A 19,624-nucleotide genomic window follows, 5' to 3' on the forward strand; every position below is an offset into this window, starting at 1 on the left:
AGACGGTTACTGAGGGCTGCTGGGATTCCAGAGTAACAGGTATCCAGTCAGTAAACACTTTAAAACACAGAGCAGCTGTAAATACGTTTAAAGCGTTTCCACTCCGTCCAGTCTGGTGACCGAGGTGGAGAAGACGTCAGTTAGCTGTGGGAGTCAGAGCAGGAGTGAATTCACTACACTTCAGTTAACACTACAACTTCAGTTACATTATATATAACATTATGCTGTAGTCCTAAATTAAATTTATCTAAACTTGACCAATAATCCAAACGTGAACTGACTGAAGATGCAGGTGACATCGTTAGTTTGGTACCTGCCGCAGCTGCTGATTGGCCGGAGCCTCTGCTGGTTTTCTGGCAACAACTCAGTACCCATGAGCTGTCACACGCTTTTCACACTTTTTCACACACACACTTCACAAACTAAACATAACATGTTAGTCAGTGGAGCTGCTGGTCGGTGAACATTTGGACTGTGGACAGAGCCATGCTAGCTCTGTCCTACTGTTTCCAGTCTTTTTCACAATGTGTCCAACTTTCAGGAAATGGTTAAACTTGTGGGGACCAGTCTCTCGAGTCCCCACACTGCTACTATGTCAACGCATTTCTGATTGCACACACACATATTCCCTGTCAATAAATTAACAGACACTGCAGAGCTGCTGGACGGCAGCATGCTGCTGTCACTCTGCTGGAAATAACAAGTGGAAACTCAGAGTCAAAGCAGCCGAGTTAAAGTGAAACAGACGGTAAACAGCCTTTAAATCAGTCTGAGGGTCAGTGAACACAACACCCAGCCACTGTCCCACACAAACTGAGGGACAGACTGAAGACTGAGGGGCAGATTGAGGGACAGAATGAAGACTGAAGGACAGGCTGAAGGATAGAATGAAGACTGAAGGATAGAATGAAGACTGAAGGACATACTGAAGATTGAAGGAGAGTGTTTACTGCTTCATATCTGTCCAGAAAATACTGCGCAGCAAACACACACGTTGCTTTAAACGTTGCTCTGTTTAACGTGACTGAGCCTGAGGCCTCACACTTCTGCTGTTTCAATTCAAATCTCAGTCATTTCTCAGTGAGGAGCCAGTTATGAGCAAGTTGCTCTTGAATGTATCTTATACTGAGAAAAGAAAAGACGTTTTAAAGATTTAACTACCAGAAGTAAAAGACATTTTCAAAAACAAATCTACATTTAACACTTCTTATCATTAAAGTGCAGGAAATATTCCTGCAGTGTTTTTATTCCACGTGAGTGAAGTCACATCAGACCAAAACACAAAGAACGTCAGAGACTCAGCGACGTGTCGGTCCATGACAACAGGGCGACAAAAACACAGAAACACACACGAAAACATCACAGCCAAGAGAATAAAAACTGCTCTGAGATCATTTTAACCACAGAACAAATAACCAGACTGCAGACTGAGGATACTGCTGCAATGAAAATCACTGAGCATCTGAGCAGAGCCGCTTCATTTCCTGACTCTCAACAAGTTCTAAGTGTTGGAAAAAATGACTATTTGAACACACACGATCATCACAGAGACACAAACACAGAAAATGACAACGGTCAAGTCTTTAAATGTCTCACAGAACTTTACAACCCAACCACCAGCTGACCCTGGTTTTCTGTTAGCAAAGAAACACTAAGATATTAGTAACAACAACAACAATAATACAGATTCATTCTTCGACAGGAAATCATTCCTGCCTATATAATTCCAAACTCTAAAAAAAGAAAATCACAGACTTCATGTATACTGTGTATACTTCGTTTTAAACCTCATGTACATATGTAAACATAAAGATATGTTTTTATTTTTCTCTTTTTTCTGATATTGGTGTATATGTATATTCTAAGAGGGGTATTTATCTATTTTTTTCATCTATTTAATTTTAATTTTAATTTAATTTAATTTAATTTATTTTATAAACATTTTTTATCTTCTTTTTCCATTGGGAGTTTGATCGTAACTAATGAATGTGATTACAGGATTAATAAAGTTTTTCTGATTTCTGATTAATAGTGATTCTGATAGTTATTATGTAGTGTATCACTGATCCCTGCTGTCATCAGTCTGCTGTTCATTAACCTCCCCATCATTTCACACCCTGTCTAACAGTTTGCTCCTCCCTGTGTCTTCACCTGACCTGACTGTACTTTGATCTGTGGCTGCTCTGCTCCGACAGGAAGCTCAGCAGCAGCAGCAGCTCAGAGCAGAGTCCTGCCTGGTCTGTTTGATGTGTCTGTGTAATGTGGATTGTTTCAGACCTCAGGAAACATGACTTAGTTCCTCTGAAGCGGAATATGAAGAATAGATTATCCAGATCCAGTGATCTGGATCATCACTCAGTGGAGCTCAGTGACAAAGATGCAGACAGAGAGAAAGAGGTGGAGCAGCTTCCTGAGACTCAGCTGGACCAGATGCTCAGTGAAGACGTGCACCATGCTGCAGAGATGAAGAGGGTGGAGAGGGTCCACAACAGCAAAGAGGAATCTCCAGAACAATCCAGAGAGAGTTTCTCCTTGTCCCTGTGTCTTAGGACAGAAGGGGTTCAGGAGTGGCCTGAATCCTGAACGATGTGGTTCTGCAGGAAGGGCAGCTCCGGCCCTTCAACCTCTGTGGCACCATGCTGCAGATGCTTTATGAGTCTGTGGTGGTCAGAGTACTACACTGTGGTCTGCAGGGGCAGTTGTTGAGCAGCGGTGACAAAAACATTTCTCTGTGGGATCAGTAAAGTTTTTCTGATTGATTCTGAACTTACAACAGTTTCTGAAAGACTGAGCCATTTGCAGCAGTTTACACTGAAAGGAAATTTGAGTGAACACAATTTGTTATTGCTGTAAAACAGAGATCAGCTCAGTCTGTTTCAGTTGTTGTGTATCACAGAGCAAAGTGATCCTTCCTCATTGTAAAGGCAGTTAAAGTTTCCCCTCAATCCCACAGACTTTGTTTGGAATAAAGATTTGTTGTTGTCGCTCCCTTGTGTAAAGTCCTGCAGTAATAAAGCTGCTGCAGCAGGTCTGCTCCCTCTGATCTTAATAAACTGAAATGTTATAAAACAGGGAAGGAGACGGCTCTACAGGAAACCAGAGACGTGGCTGTCGGCTCTGCTTGGTCATGTTGGTCAGAAAAAAATACAGCAGATGCACAAATATATGGTGCAAGAGCAGCGTTGAGTTTCAGTTTTGAGGAGAATGAAAGTCAGTGGATAAGTGTTGTGAAGACAGTGGGTGTGTGGTTTGGTGCTGGGTGAAGCCGGCTTGGTTCGTAGTTAGAGATGCTGGTTAACTGGTCCCAGATGGTCTGCTGGACTGGCCTGAGGAGACTTCCAGTTGAGCTTGGCATCAGGACAGACAGAGTTAAAGGGCTTTTCCACTGCACATTTATTAAATGCAAACACTGTTCATTTACACTGCAATGCTAACTGCTGACCATTTTATCATGTTAGTATTTTCTGGTTTATAAAATGTGACTGGATTTCGAGATGAGACACAATTGATTAAACTTCCTGTTTCTGTTCGAGCTCTTTGTCCTGTTAAAGTGGCATCAGAGTGAAACAGCACTGTGAGCTGGTTGTGGAGATATCATGAGGTACCTGACACAATGTGCCTGCAGTAACAACATTAATATGACGCTCAGATCAGCGGCTTCTCATTTCACTTCATCTTTTAAAAACCACTGAAGCTTCAGGATGATTGAACAGTTTAAGATACAAACATGTGACCGTGTATCCTGTTCACTGCCATGAGAATCCTGACCATAGTCCATCCATGGTCCTCAATCAACATCTGACAGTGAGCCTTCAGCTGCTCCTGTATCAAACTGTGGTCGTACTGGTCTGCTCCCAGTCTGAGTGTGAAGCAGGTTAGATGGAAAAGAGCCTGAAGTGGACAGAAAAATCACCTGGACAGCAAGACTTAAAAAGTTATAAGATCTCCTCTGGAGCTGGAATCAACAATCAATCTCATGAACAATTACTCTGCACATGATTTTTTTAATTGATGAAATAAAAAAATAGGGAGAAAATGATGGTCATGGTTTCTTAAGGCCCAAACTCAGCTTCAGCCACCGGAGACATGGCTTTACTGCCACCCAGTGGAGACAACAGCAGAGTAGAGCTGCTGACACACACTGTACACACTCGTGTTTTCTTCATATGTAATGTAAACTGGGATACATACACACTATTGAATGAGACAGTCACACAGGCATCTGATGCTTTTTCTCAGGATGATGTGAGTCAGATCAGATGAGATGTAATAAAACCTCTGTTCAGTAACATGAGAGATGACAGAGCTCATGAGCTTTGAGATTTTATTGAATTCAAATAAACACAAACCAACAACACCACAACAATATGAAATACACAAACAAAGAAACACTTTTTTATTTTGTCCAAAACAGCGGTCGTGGTACGAAGCTGTGATTCATTGAACAGCAGGAAACAAAAGAGCTGCACGAATGAATAAAAGACACTTTTATATTTTTCTTACAAGTCAGGGAGAAACGTTTGTCCTGTGAGTCAGAGAAACGTTGGTGTTGTTACCTGAGTTAAAAAAAAACAGAAGCTTTATTCCCTTTATGGTGGCCATTTTAGGACATCTGAAGAAGAACAAGGAGGAGGAGAAGAAGAAGACAGATGAGAAGAAGAAGACATCAATTTTGGTGCTTATGAAAAGGGCCTGAAAAGGCAAACACATGTGGGACGTCAGCAGTCATAAAACCAAACCTAAATCCAGAGTGAGCGTCCTCTGAAGTGCACACAGGTGTGTGTGTGTGTGTGTGTGTGTGTGTGCGTGCGTGCGTGTGTGTGTGTGTGTGCGTGTGTGTGTTCAGGGTTCTCCGTCGGTCTTGTCAGTGTCGCTCTTGCTGCAGCTCGTCGACCTCACGCTGTCCTCCACAGCTGCAAACTTCACTTTCCTGTGCGACCTCTGCAGACACAAACACACAGCACTGATCACGCGTCCTCTCCTTCAGTGTTCAGAGCTCACACGCAGCAGTCAGGCAGGAAGAGGAGGACTGTGGCTGTGGATCAGTTCACTCCTCTCATCACTCACAGGCCTTTTCTGAATCTGTAGGAGCCATTTCAGCCTTCACTCACTCTACCATCCATCTTTTATCTCAGTTACATCTCATGCCTGATTAGTGCTTCTCCCTGCTCTCTGAAGGACTTTGATGTGATGGAAGGAGACTGAACAGGAGGTGACTCAGTTCTTAATGTGAAAATGCTCTTTAATGGATTCTATGTTTGGTTTCCTGGATTCAGAAAAAGTTTGACCCAAAAGGATCTTTACAAAAAGAAAGTGCAGAAAAGTCAGTGGCAGATTTTTTGAGTCCAGTGTGTTTTGTCAGAACCTTATATGTTCAGAGTTCTGTATAAATCTCATCATTTGTCACACACTTCCCTCTGTCCCTGTCTCGACTCACCCGTTTGTCTGCCAGCCCCCGGGGGTATTGGGAGATGTCATCCCGCCTGCGCTCTGCCTTCTCCCAGTCATTCAGCCACAGCTGGCGGCGGTACTCTGACTGGCGGGATGTGATCCGCTGGTAGATGGCCTGATTCTGATGGCTGACCTGCAGAAGCTCCTCCCTCCTCTTGTTAGCGTTCAGACTGAGGAAGAAAAGAAGAGGAAAAGAAATGAGAGGAGAGAGATTAATGTTTGACCCCAGAACCCACCAGTAAATTCACACAAGTGACAGCTTCATTCACAACGAAGCAAAGAGCAAAAACATGCTCAGGTTTCTGGCTCCGCTGTGGACAGAGTCATTTTATAACACATCTCAGATTCATTTTCTCATGATCAAACAAACAGGATCAAACATCGGACCTGTGATTGGCCAGGTGTGTTCACAGATATGAATGAGAATAATCAGTTTGCACCTGGAACAAACAAACAAACATGCAGACAGACAGACAGACAATATGTCTGAAAAGAGACAATTCATGGAAAAGAAAACATAGCACAACTAAAGAAGGCATTTTTATATTCCCTGCACATAAAATGCAGTTGTTTTTTTTTACGGATCAGGAGTTGTTTTATAGATGTTTGCTGTTTTGCTCCTCAGTGTTTCAGAGTTGAAGTAAAGACCAGTTACCCTGAAACACAGTAGCAAAGACAAACCTCAGCTGATCTCAGACCAGCTGTACAGCTCCTGTCAGGATCAGTGAGGGCAGATAAAAACCAGAGGCTGTCACCACCATCACATTTCCTCATCCAGATCAACAATTCAACACCATAACAGAGCAGCAGTGGTTACATCAAATATTCAAAGGTCCAGCAAAACACACCAGCATCGTCACAGCAGAGCATGATACAACATGACACAACACGACACAGCATGGCACAGCACGACACAACATGACACAACATGGCACAACACAACCCATCCACAGATAATCTGTGAATTTCTTCCTTCTTCTACATTAACACAGAACCAGACCTCACCTCCTCAGGTGGTACTGGTTCCGGTGGTCCACCAGGCCTTTAGAGCAAACGATGTCGGCCAGTTTGGAGGCAAGGAGGCGGTTGTCTCTGTCAATGATGGACAGCCGCTCATCCTGCAGCTGCACCACAGAAACCGAGAGTTAAAGCTAAAACACTGAGAAAGACCAAAGATGTTTCCAAGCTGCTCCGTCCTCACAGCTCACACACGCCTCTGATTTACTGAAAACTGACCAGGTGCTTTGACTCTTGCTGACTGAGATTTACAAATGTCAGCTCGTGCATGTGTGTGTGTGTGCGCGCATCCACTGACCTGTAGTTTTTTCAGTTTGAGCTGGACATGAGTTGGTGTCTTCATGCCCTTGGTGTCCACTGCAGGCAGGGCAGAGATCACCTGGACAGGTAAACACAGGTGCATGAGTCTCCTGCTAATGAAACCTGCCAAATCTTCATATAAAATGTTCTCTCAAGTTTTTCACATCAGTTCCCCAACAGCATAACCAGCCCAGGGGCCCGGCCTACTCAGACTAAAGCAGCAGAGCTGTGTTTTGCATTAGTTGTGTAGTTCTGAGTACTGCACTGTTCATGTAGTTCGTGAAGTCCACATATGTGAGCAACAACTTCTGCCACAGAAATATTAAAGCAAAAAGGGACCAACTTTTATGGTTAATTTAACTCCTTTATTCTCAGATAAGAGGGAAACGGTATAATAAATAAAGTAGCTAAAATACTCCAAAAAGTCTTCCCTAAAAATCCTGCCTTCAAAAGTGCAGAAGTAGAAGCATCAAAATAAATAAGAATTAAATAATGTAGAATGGCCCATTTCAGAAAAAATGCATATGGTGTAATGAAAGTATGAGTTTTGATGTATTGATTTGTACATCAGTTTATTGCTGAAGCTGTCAAAGGTGGAGCTCATCCAGATGACTTTGTGTAGAGCAGGAGAACAGGTCAACTAAAGCTTCGTTGTAGCGAATAATAATCCATCATCATCATCATGTATTTGTTGATTTTTTTAAATTAATTTGAATCTGCAAAGGAGCTAAAGTTATTTACTGTTTGTAACTAACAACTAGTATTTAACACTCCTTCGTTTCCAACATCATAACAGCTCCACCATGTCCAAACCTCCACCCCATCATCAGTCTCAGGCCCAGACTCTCACCAGCCCACAAAGCCTTCACCTGTTGGACCAGCAGTCCTCCAGTCCCCCCCGCCCCCCGTCTCCACCCTCCTACCTTCCTGCGGTGGTTTTCGTAGTTGTTCTGGTCCCAACGCTGCTGCAGGTAGCGGTTGGTGACGGGCTTTAACGGCTGGTAGGACCTGTGCATGCTGAACCTCTGATAACAACCACACACTCTCAGTCTAACCTCACAGGAGGTTTGTGCTGTGTTGTGTGTTTGCAGGCCTGGGGGGTTGTCACCATGGAGACATACCCCTCTTTATCTCATTGCAGACAGATAAGGTTCCTATTAATTATTACTGAGCTGATCATTTTAACCATGCTGGGGAGGCATGAACACACACTCATACACACCTGGAACTGTGACAGTGGATCACAGTACTAAACATTCAGCATCAATCAAAACATATATATTTGAGCTGAGGATTCTTATATGATCAATTCACAGTGAACCTTTAAGTTTTTGCATCTTGTCACCTGTAACATATCATCATCATCTTTCATTCATCCTGTCAAAACACAGCCTGCAGTGTTTTCACTGCACTGATGTGATGAGCACAGGATTCAAACCAACAACCTCTGATACTGTCCATTAATTCTCTCTGTATCAGTGTCAGCTTATTTCATGGGTTTGACGTGTTAACACACGATGCCTGCTACACAGACAGTAAAGTAACACATCCAGTAGAGGAAAAAGGATCCAGGACCAAAATAAGCCAAGATAACTGTGACAGTTTGACTAAAGACATTAAACCTGGAATCTGCAGCATAGTCACAAAGCTGAAATGACAGACTACATTTTGACACAGGGATCCTTTTCAGCTCAGGGCATCAGGACACTGTAAGACCTTTATCATGTTGTGCCTCAGGCTGACACAGCGTGAGCAAATCGAGCTTCCATGATAGTGATGGTAAAATTTATTTATAACAAACATTAAAATACACAAGTTCAAACCAGTTGTTTATGACCATTTAACAAAATAAAAACAGTGTGGTTTATTATATCCCTTTTTATGTATTCATATCTTTATATGAGGCATGGTCATATATATTCAGTCCTACAGATATTCTCCTCTCTCTCTCTCTCTCTCTCTCTCTCTCTCTCTATATATATATATATATATATATATATATATATGAATGTATTAGTTGTACTTTCTTTGTTTTATGACAAATAAATAATAATAAATAATAAATGACTTCTGTCATCAGACTACTTTCTTCTTATTTTTCTGTCTTTTAGACAGACAGACAGACAGACAAACGTGTTGGACTGTTTGGCCTTGGTGTGCGCTCTGCTGAGTGCCATATTATTAATGGTATTTTAATAATAAATAATAATAAAATAAACAGAGAAAACCAAAATTACAAGTAATCAAATGATGAGCAAAAAGCATCTCACAGAGGGAACCTGGGCCTTTTCTCAGCTCTCAGCTTCTGTGTGGAGTTTTTTTTAACCTAAATATGAGGTAAACTGAAAACTGGCAGCAGCAGGAGGAAGCTCTGTGAAACATTTCCTCTTGTATTTCTGTCCCAGCAGGTCACAGCAGGCCTCTCCTGGACCCACAGGAATAAACCTGTTTCAGTAACAGCCATGTCGTGTCCTCTCCTCCATAATAAATGAACTGTGTAAGAGATTAAATGTGACCAGAGCTGAACTTCGAATGTCTGAGGAGAGAATGTGTGCGAAGGGATTCCTCCACACCGTCTCCCCATGGAGACTGCAGCCCAGAGACAGAAATAATGACGACAGACAAGCTCACAGACAAACGACTCTCTCCTTTTATGAGGCCGTCAGCTCAAGTTAAACTGAAGCAGAAAAGTGTGCGGTGAGCCAGGCCTCTCACTCTGAACAGCATTGTGTTTCTTGGCAGGTGTAGCTGGTATGAAACCAAAACCTCCGGCATGTATTTCACTGTTAGCTGTCCAGTGAAGCTTCCTCAGTCTAATCTCAAATGCAACACAACATAATTATTCTAGTAAGAAGGCCAGGATTTGGGGGTTAAAGGTGTTTCAAGGTGCCAACTGGTGTTTTAAAAGGAAGAATGCAGTCTGTGTGTTTCAGTGACTGAGAATTACTACTTAAATACAGACCATGTAGGTCCACTGAGGTCCAAGGTCAGATTAAATGAGTGATACATGAGTTTTAAAAAGTCCACACCAGTGTACACAAAACACATCTGTGTATTAATGGGAGAAGTGACACCTTTGTTGTGATGGGCCAGTGGACACACTGCATGTTTGGTTTTACAGTAGCATCTTACCTCCTTCACAATGAGCAGCTTTTTCACTGAAAACGATGCTAACTGGTCTGTAGCTTCTCTCAGGGAGAGTGAACACATATTCTTCAGTCTTCTCATCCTTAAGTGTTTCTCTGTTATCTTCTCGTTTTCTCATTTTCAGCCTGAGCTGACAACAACAGTTTCAGTGCCTGAACGATGACAGGTGAGGTGATTTGATATCAGTGTGTCACTCACAAGCAGTTTCACAGGGGCTTTTTTTTCCAAGTCTCTGCAGGCTGCAGGGTTTGTCCATCTCTGAACCTTTTAATAAACTCTGCAGCTCCTCCTCGGAATGCTGATGAAACCAGACGCCAGGGGCAGTTCTCTAAGAATTGTTCAATATGCTGTTCAACACTGCATTCAGGACACCATGTCCTTTGATTTTGTGTGTGTGTGTGTGTGTGTGTACAGGATTAATTGAGCATGTTTTGCCACTGAGTGGGTGTGTGTTCTCTGCTCTAGCTGTGATGAAACGCCGTGGGGAATCCATTTATTTTGAAGTCTGCTTATTATGCTCTACAGAAGTGAGAGACAGGAGAGACGAGAGACAGTCTGAGGGAGTGGAGGACAGAGAGAGAGAGAGAGAGAGATCTGTGTTGCCTTAACAATTGAAGTAGAAAATTAAGACAGTTTATTTTTTAGTTTTTGTCTAAGACATCTTTTTATCAATGGAGTCTTATGTTTCCAGTGAAAGAGTTTCTGATAACAGAATCATATCAGTCATCTGATCCTGAGTGTTTACGTGTTTCACTGATCTGATCTGATCAGCTCCTCCGGCACATCTGTCCATTTCTCATTCATCGTGCTGACGTAACTCTGATAAACTGCTGTTCTAAATTACCATGCAAACCTGATCCTGATTGATTCACTCTCTAATTTCAGGTGGCAAGTGATTAACTTGTCAATCACCTCTTCCCACACACGGACACACACTCCATACAACACCCCTCAGGGAAAAAGAAAAATTTGGGGGGAACCAGATCATTTCTTTCTTTCTTTCTTTGCATCATCATTGTGTCATATGAATCCTCTTTAATTTACAGTGTCAAAAGTTGGTTTAAACCTTTTTCTTATTGGGAATTTAAAGAGTAAAAAGAGAACAGCCATATAAATCACTGTGTACATACCTTCTTCTATAAATCTTTTCCCTGGTTTAAAAGGACCACATACGTTTGGGTAATATCTAACTCTCGCTCCTATGTGGTTTCAATGCACTTATTGTAAGTCAGTTTGGACAAAGCCATCCTACAAATGAATGTAATGTAATGCATTGTAATGTAATTGACCAGTGGAGCTCTAAAACTGCTGACTGCTGATTAACAACTGTATGAAGGTGGTTTACACATTTACCCACATGTATCCATTCGGCTTGAATTGAACATTTCAGTGTTATGACCAAAGATGTTTGAACAACAGAGTCTGTTTGATGTGCTTGCAGCATTACTCCTCCATTGCTCCCTCATTACACCTTTATTATTTCTTCATCACTCAGCCATTACTCCTCTGGGCTCTGTAACTGCTCTGCACAGACAGTCTGTCCTTAATGAGGAGAAAGACGCCTCTGCAAAAACAAAACGAGAGAAGATTCAAATAAAAATGTAAATGTTGCTCTGGCTCTCTACACAGGCTGTTGATTAAAAGTGTAATCAGTTGGAAAGCACACACACACAGATACTCATATATAACCAGTAATAGTAGTGTGCGTGTAGACAGACATAGTAATGTCATGTCAAAATTACCATATCCTTGTTGCTGGGGTAACCATCTTGGAATCCCTACTTTGAGCACAAGTCTGTGTGTACATCTATCTTTGTGAGGACCAGTCTGAGTTATGAGAGTCCTCACAGTGTGTGTGTGTGTGTGTGTGTGTCTGTGTGTGTGTGTGTGTGTGTGTGCTTGCAGAGACAGAGATGTGTTTGAGTGGGAAAGACAAATGGAAACAGGACATGATGTTCTTTCATCTTCCATCATTTGGACAAACCATCTGACTGTAAATTCAACGAGTCCAGTTAAATGAGTGACCACAACAGAAGCAAAGCAGAGAATGCAGATTGTATTCAAAGGATTCAAAGGCTTTTTATTGTCAGTTTCACCATATGTCAGACATACAGGGGAATCGAAATGTTTTCTCTCTCTCTGCAATGTGCATACAATAATAAATAATTTAAACAATTAAAACAAAACCAGCTAAATAAACTTACATCTCTTACAGGAGACACCAGCAGTTCATAGAACGCAAAAACAAAGACTACAAACTAATAATAAAATAAATAAAATAATAATAGAATAATCAAGTGTCGAGCAGATATGATCAGAAGGTCAATTTGATAAAATGACAACAATCAATATGCCGTTTCAAGAAAAGAAACTGATTATTTCTTCAAAATAAAATAGATAACATAGATATTAACACTGTAAAACAAATAACACAAATAATCACAGTCAATAACATTTCAACCAAATAACATTCACAGCCAAACAACCTTATCTCCATATCAGAAACAGACTTCACTGCTGAGGACCAGGAGCTCTTCACCATGTCATGTCACCATCTGCCGCTTATCTTGGGGGCAACTTCCGCACAGTCCACAATGCACCGAAGTCCTACTACACCTCCCACAGGTGGTGAGCCTATGGGAGGTGGTACCGTCCGGAGTGGGGCTCAAACCCACGACCCCGAGAGATTGAGTGTCATGCTCTACCAACTAAGCTAACAGGGCGGCGCTTTTCACTGTGAAGGAACTAAACTAAATAAAACCTTCAATTATCATTCAAATAATGTAAAAAAAAACCCAAAAAAAACAAACAAACAGTGGTGTCTTTAAGGCAGCTTGGTTAGCATCTAACAACTACAACTGCAGCTTCTATCAAAGTGTATGAGCTTGTGGTGTTTGGACACAAAAACACTTGAGCCTCAGGAAAACTGAAGAACTCTTTGGAAAACTAAAGTCTTTTAACCGTTGTCAAAACTTATGACTTATGACCAACTCTTTGACGGGGTCACAATTTTTGGTTAGCAAACCTATCAAAATACTATGACGGCACCACGGTATGACGGTGCTTAAAGGAAAAAAAAACTTTTGCAGCAGGAAAATAGCTGAAAATCATAAACAGGTCACAGACTGCGATGAAATGGAGACGAAATGTGAAAGAGTACATTTCCACTTCCACTGATTTTATTTGCAGTGTGTGGTTTGTCCACTGTAGTTTGAATCCACTTCAAAGTCCATGTGAGTTACTTCCGTCCACTGAATCCAGGTCCAGCGCGTGACAAGAATCCAGCGAGCCCAGTCCAGGTCCAGTGAATCCGGAAATCCAGTGTTCCGGGGTTTCGGTGCATTGTATCTTACAGCCATTTAGGCCCACAGTGCTGTTTGTCTGTCTGTTGATGTCTGTGTGTCTGGTAACAGGGATAACGCTTAGCTGGAACCTCTGGAAATATCACATCCAGTCATGGAATACCTGGGATTACTTTTATTTCCATCCAGGTCCGAGAACTGACTCCAAAATGTCGACGTTTCCCGCTGTTTTCCAGTTTTCTCTGGGATGTGACCGTGTGATGGCTGCGGTCCAGTGAACTGGGAGCACGTTGACTGGTTTGCCTGCTCAAATCCACCAGTTTGGGAGCTTGTCTTAACTGCTTTTACTGGGATTATCGGAACCTATGGAGTGTACATGAACACTCATCGGATAGGGATTCCAAACGGGGTAAGTGAACATGTTGAAGTCGCCCTTCTTGGTGGGTTTTGGATCCACTTTTTTGAAACGCGGGATAGCCTGCTAGCTATCCTGGGGGTTAGCTCAGCAGGCTAGCTACTGTCTTTGTCTGGAGAGACCGGGGAGCTAAGGGGCATGCGTCCATCATCGGACGCGTCCCCGCCTGACCCGCTCGTTTCCTCTTACCTGCAAAATCTGAAGCAGTGCCTCCACACTGTCACCCAGTTTGAACATATGAACAAATGGTTTGTGTAACGGTTAGTCACACTTCTTTATAGCTCCGTCAGAATACCCGTTTGTTATCCGTTTTACCGTCCGTTTACATCCGCGCTGGGATGTTTAGCGTCTTCAGTCTACTGTAGCGTTTAAATAACTCCTGATCAGTAGTTTTACTTAGTCTTCATTCTCTCGTTCTCTAATATGACTGTAGTTATGATGATCAGTGTTGAATAAGTTACAGGACAACATAAAGTGTTGAGAGGAATCGGAGCACTTGTCCGATAAAGGATCTATCGGTTTGACAGAGCGGTTGAAAGCGCCGCATCGGTAATTGTCCATCACACGACGAATAGGACGTTAGGTCAACAGTTACATAAAGATTTGTGCGCTGTGTATTGTGTGGTTTATCTCTGATTTGAGCTATTTAACCTCAGCCTTTAATACGAGTGTAGTTCTTGTAAAATGGTTTATTTATTTTAGAGTTACACGGAGAACACTATATTTCTCACGGCCAGAGCGAAGCAGCATCGCGTCCGATAATGGATCTCGTTAGCCTTGTAGCGGGCCACGGCGGGCCTCGGACTAGCTGCATAACTTGTGCTCAATCCCTGCATGTTATTCGAATTTTGCCTCTTAAGTTAACGTTGATGTGTGTGTTTGAATACTATTCAGCTAAAGCCTGTGTAAGGCGTGATTAGCGTGCATGTTTTTGCGCTAAAGGGCAGTGAGATCAAGGGCCGACCGCTAGCTAGCTCAACGATTAATTCAGCTAACGGTTGCTAGGTTAGTTAGCTCAGTGGGACTGGTGTATCTACACAAATTTTCTGTTTCTTTACACGTGCAATTAGCCAGCGTAACCCCTGTCCCCCATTATTAGCATTTTTAGCACAGCTTTTGTTTACTGCCCCCCACCTAAACACACAACCGTCCAAAAATCAGTGACGCGGCTAACAGGCTAACTACATGATAGAAATATCACCTGAGTTGGGTTAACAGTCAACATTATTTCTAACTTAAAGCTAAGTTCATACAAAGGTTAGGGTTTTTTGCTGTTAGTAGACAAAACTACTAGTTATATGATCTAACACCCCTTTAACGTGATTGTATAACATTAGCAAGTCTTTAAAGGCCCTCAACACCAGGTACTAGATTTAACTACTGTACGGAGAAAAACTCTCCAGTAGTGGTAGTTTTGTTTAAACGCTTAAAAGTTACTCTTCCAAAGTGTGTAATAGTCATTTAACCTGCTGTTTGCTTCATTTTATCCACCTCTAGTGCTGCCTCATGTTTTAATTCCATTAACAGGTCATTTATTTAACTGAGAAGCAGTGTAAGGGATTATATCTGAATGAACTCTAAAGGACACTATAGACAATACATGTTTGTCTTTCTGGTTAATCCATTGACGCATACAGGACCTTGATTAATCTTGTGGGAGGTGTATGTAGTAAGTGTTTTGACAGTCATGTAACTTGTTCTGTTGAACAGTATAATTCAGTCTGCTTAGCCAGAATGACATTTACTAAAGGATCTGTGGCTGTCTTCACTGAGTATTGTGCCCCAGTGAATTTGTGGCCTTGAGAGTGAAAGTGGCTGAACACAGTGATGAACTTGGATTTGGATGTGGAAATCTCAAACACAGTGCCACTAGTCTTTTTTTTCACTGATATATACTCTGTCACAGACAATTATGGGAATGCACGAAAAAGCAATGCAACTGAGAGGAAATAGCGGTGACCACAACTTGGAGAATAACATCAGTTCTGGTTGTAGAGGATGAAAGGAAACTGGATATTTTGAAACTGTTCTTCCTTCACTAAGTACTGAAAAAATGTAAACAAAAGAGGACATTTTCTGTAAGTGGTCTCAATGGGTTTTCTATTGAGAGTCTATTTGAGCTAATCGTGTGTTCTTTGTGTTGTGACTGCTAGGGCTGGGTACAGAACATTGATACTTTCATGGCACCAACCAAATTGATTACATACATCGTGTATTGAAAAGGTCCTTGTCATTTAAGACCAAATTTCAATATCTAAGGAGTAAATCTCATGCAGCATGCCTGTACCAAGATTTTTTATTTATATCTTGGATTAGCTGTCTTGCATGAAATTACCTTTGAAATTACGTATGCTTTGTAGAGGCATACAAGAAAAACTCTACATTAGAGCTTTTCTATATGACAATATATATTGTTTGATGATGGAAAAACGTCTATCATTTCACATTGTGCTCTTGTTTATTTCATTTCTCGCTATTTACGGCAACATTTTTCATCATTTGGATGTCGTTTTGCGTTCTTCCACATGGCACAGATGCAGGCAGGAAATTGCATGAAGGCAACACAAACAGACATGGAGGAGAGTGAACTCTGAGAGGACTCTGACCAGCCAAGATAAAACGTGGAGTTTATGCCTAAAAGAGCAGCGAATTCTGTCACACGGATGTGGTTTGGATATGAAAAGTCTGTCCAGTCCTCATGATAAACTCAAACACCACTAACCTCTTCTTCACAAGATTCATTCCAAACAGTTTGGACAGAGTGTAGTGATGTTAGCCACAAAAGTACAGTTGAATGCTCAGAACAAACCCTGGACTCAGACGTTGCAAGGGGCTTTCCCCCCCGCACACCATATGGCAAAGAATCACAAGGATGGAGGGAGACAATAGCTGCAACTTACATCTGCAAAGACATGGCTTATATCTGCAAAGACATGGCGATGGTTTCTTGTGTTTGGTGCTATAGTTATAAACAATTATTCAGTGAATTTACAGAAAATGTGCTGTATCGTTATGTGGAAATGAAATAACCTAAATCCGGATTTGAGATTTTGGTCGTAAAGCACAGCTCTACACTGCCTTAAGCTTGTGTGGGTTTGTGTGTGTGTGTTGCTGTTTTTATTTATAGCACCTTTGTAGCAGGTGTAAAAATGTCTAAGAGATCAGAAGTGTGGCATTGCTGCCAACACCAGCAACATGTTTTAAGAGCAGGAAGTTACCTTGTGTTTGACAGCAAGAAAAATGAAGCACACGCATCTTCCTTCAAAATCACCACCACCAGATCCCTCTCACCTGAGACAAATTCTGTGGTGCAAACTTTTCCCTCAGTATCAGGTAGTGTCGTGCTAGTGTCGAGACAGTGATAAACCTGTGGGAGATTTAAAGCATAACTTGGTGTCATGTTGTTTCCTTACAGAGATAATGTGACTAATGTGTAAAGTGTCCATTAAAATTTGAAATTACCACTTACCTGTGATGTGACATCCAGTGTGTGACACCTGGTTGCCAAACATTCTCATATTCACAGGCTAATTTTAGGTTGGAGAAGTGCTTTTTTATACTTCTACTATTGCTCATGCACTATGTTTACCTGATGTTGCGTCACTGAGGCAGAGGTGGTTTCTGCTTTTCCTGCAGGTTTTTGAACTCTCAGCTCTTCTGGTTTCAGGCATTTCATGAGCATTTGAAATGGCATGTATGTTCACGTGTCTTTATCCGTGTTATAAAGGCTCGTAACTCTTTCCTTTGGTGCAAAATGCTCCATCTCTTGTCTGAACAGTTCTGCCATAGCGTAGCATGATGTGATTCAATTCCTGTTTTGTACAGAAGGCAGAATAAATCTTACAGATTTATCATAATTGTCGTCAGACACAGAAATGAACAAGCCCCTGAAAAGCATTTTAATATCAGAGAAGTGCACATTAAAACCTGTGGGCACATAAAACAGCAGTGTGTGATTATCAGCAGCACAGTGTAGACCTTCGTACTCGTGATCACCAGGTTGATGGCAGGATTGCTGAGCCGGTCTGCCTCAGAGGAGGACACCAACAGGAAGCTGACGTGAGCTGATCTGTCTGCTCCTCCTGGGAGGCCGGTCAGACAGACTCAGAGAATTTCAGTGGCATTACCTGAGCTTATGAACAATATCAACCCCGCCGTCTTCTCCAGAGAATCAGCACAGCAGACTGAAAGGGACATCCCGTCAGGAGGGATTAGAGTGATTAGAGTGGGCAGTATAGAAAAAACAGAAAAGCCACAATAAACAGTAGACCTTGTATTCATACGTCTTTTCTGAGTACAGTAAAATCAGCTGTTCAGTCATTTACAAACTGGAACTGGTCATTTTCAGCTACATTTGAGTAGAAATTGGTCTAATTAGATGTTTTGTATTGGTAACATACAAAACTGCAGCTCTGGATTGTTTTCATTATCAAGTTATCAGCTGATTGTTTTGCAGTGTTTAACAGCAGAGGCAAGCCGCCTTGACTGAAATAAAGACAACTTCTGTTAACACCCTCCACACAAGATGAACTAAAACACAGAGGCACCATTTCACACAACAAAACAGCTGTATTTTAAGTGTGTGGTTTCTGTTTAGACCATCATCTAATTAGATCACAAGACAAGATGTGTCAGGATGTGGCCAGCTGAGCTCGGAACAGGACGGTGATTGATCAGTCACCATCCTGTCCTGGAAACCTTGCAGCTGACATTGGCCATGACAGCACACAGTGAAGTCAGTGATCATGAGTAAAGCTAAAACAATTAGTAGTTTAATCAGTCAACAGAAAAATAATGGCGACTGTTTTGATAATGGATTACTTAAGTTATTTATCAGGCAACAACACCAAACCTATCGGACTCTGAGGCTTCTCCAGTCTAAGGATTTTCTGCTTCTTTGTTTTTGAATCATTGTTAACTACATATATTTTTTTAGTTTTGCTTTCACACTCTTTTCAACGTATTAATGACTAAATGATTAATTCCAAATGAAGGGCAGATTAAACAAGAATGAAATTGCTTGTTAGATAAAGCCTTTATCGAGAGATATGACTGCTGAGAGAGACTGCTAGAGGGACATTTAGTAAGTGGAGCCTTTGCCAGACTGTTAAATACAGACTTTTATATACTTATATAAAGTTTTATGTGGCTGCCAATTCAAGCTTCAAAGCTGAGTGAATTTATCGTTGAACTTCCTTCAGTTTCATATGAAAGGATGTCCAAACACTAGCCTCAGAAAGTGAGCATAACAAAAACAAAGTAGTAGTGAGTTTACACACCTTTGTATCTGGAAGTGTGTATGAGCACGCTCCTGCTTTGGTCAGGCTCAGCTCGTTTGTTTGCGTTCTTCGGCCTTCACTTTGATGAGGCGTCTGTTTAACCAGCAGTCAAACAGGTCTGTTGAAAACATTGGGGTCCTTCTACTGTTGAGGAATGAAATGTGGTCTGTTTAAACACCTACTGCTGAGACATTTTGATCATTTATGTTTGACTGAGAAACAGAGCTATTTACTTAGTGCCATGTGAGAGATGGAGGGAGATAAAGGCAGATCTGTGTTAACAGCAGTTTATCTGTTCTTCATTGATTTAAAGATTTTAGTGGCAGCTAGATACTTGGAAATCTTTCAGATTATGTCTGTGCCTCTGGTGTCAGCATAATGATGTTTTTTCTTACATGAATTTTGTGTTTATATGAGTGTGTCTTGTTTGCAGAGGTGATGCAGCAGTGTGTACTCTCACCAGTATGTTCCATGTTGTGATGCTGTACAGTCTGCCATTAAACCTCTGCAGTGTGCTGAACTCCGAGCAGCTGACAGAGCTACATGCCTGCTGGGTGATCAATAAAATGGAGTGTCCTATGTAATGTCAAGTAGAGAGAGTCCTGATGGATGCAGGCTATACATGGCTGCTGATACAAGCACTCTGCTTCCTCCTTCTGTTCCTGTTCTAAATTACTGTCAGAGGTGAACAGATTGGCTGCATATGCATTTAT

The 19,624-nt window shown here is 41.7% G+C and overlaps 2 protein-coding genes across 4 annotated transcripts in view; one reads left to right on the forward strand and one right to left on the reverse strand.

Annotated features, from left to right (window-relative positions):
• Nucleotides 1-4,603: 4,603 nt before the first annotated feature.
• On the reverse strand, nt 4,604-7,785 carry si:ch211-284k5.2 (uncharacterized protein CFAP97D2). Its single transcript, XM_041038934.1, has 5 exons — nt 7,692-7,785; nt 6,767-6,847; nt 6,457-6,575; nt 5,438-5,621; nt 4,604-4,941 (listed from the first exon to the last, which is right to left on the reverse strand). Exons 1-5 carry the CDS (start codon nt 7,782-7,784, stop codon nt 4,843-4,845), a joined length of 576 nt encoding a protein of 191 aa, XP_040894868.1. The 5' UTR covers nt 7,785; the 3' UTR covers nt 4,604-4,842.
• Nucleotides 7,786-13,275: 5,490 nt separating this feature from the next.
• znf609a (zinc finger protein 609a) overlaps nt 13,276-19,624 on the forward strand; it is a 44,697-nt gene continuing 38,348 nt past the window's right edge. For all 3 annotated transcript variants that reach the window (XR_005894072.1, XR_005894073.1, XM_041037873.1), the window contains exon 1: nt 13,276-13,626. The gene's annotated coding sequence lies outside the window, so the exon portion shown is untranslated. The remainder of the gene's footprint in view (nt 13,627-19,624) is intronic.

Source organism: Toxotes jaculatrix, chromosome 5 (genome assembly GCF_017976425.1).
Source record: "Toxotes jaculatrix isolate fToxJac2 chromosome 5, fToxJac2.pri, whole genome shotgun sequence".
NCBI lineage: Eukaryota > Metazoa > Chordata > Actinopteri > Toxotidae > Toxotes > Toxotes jaculatrix.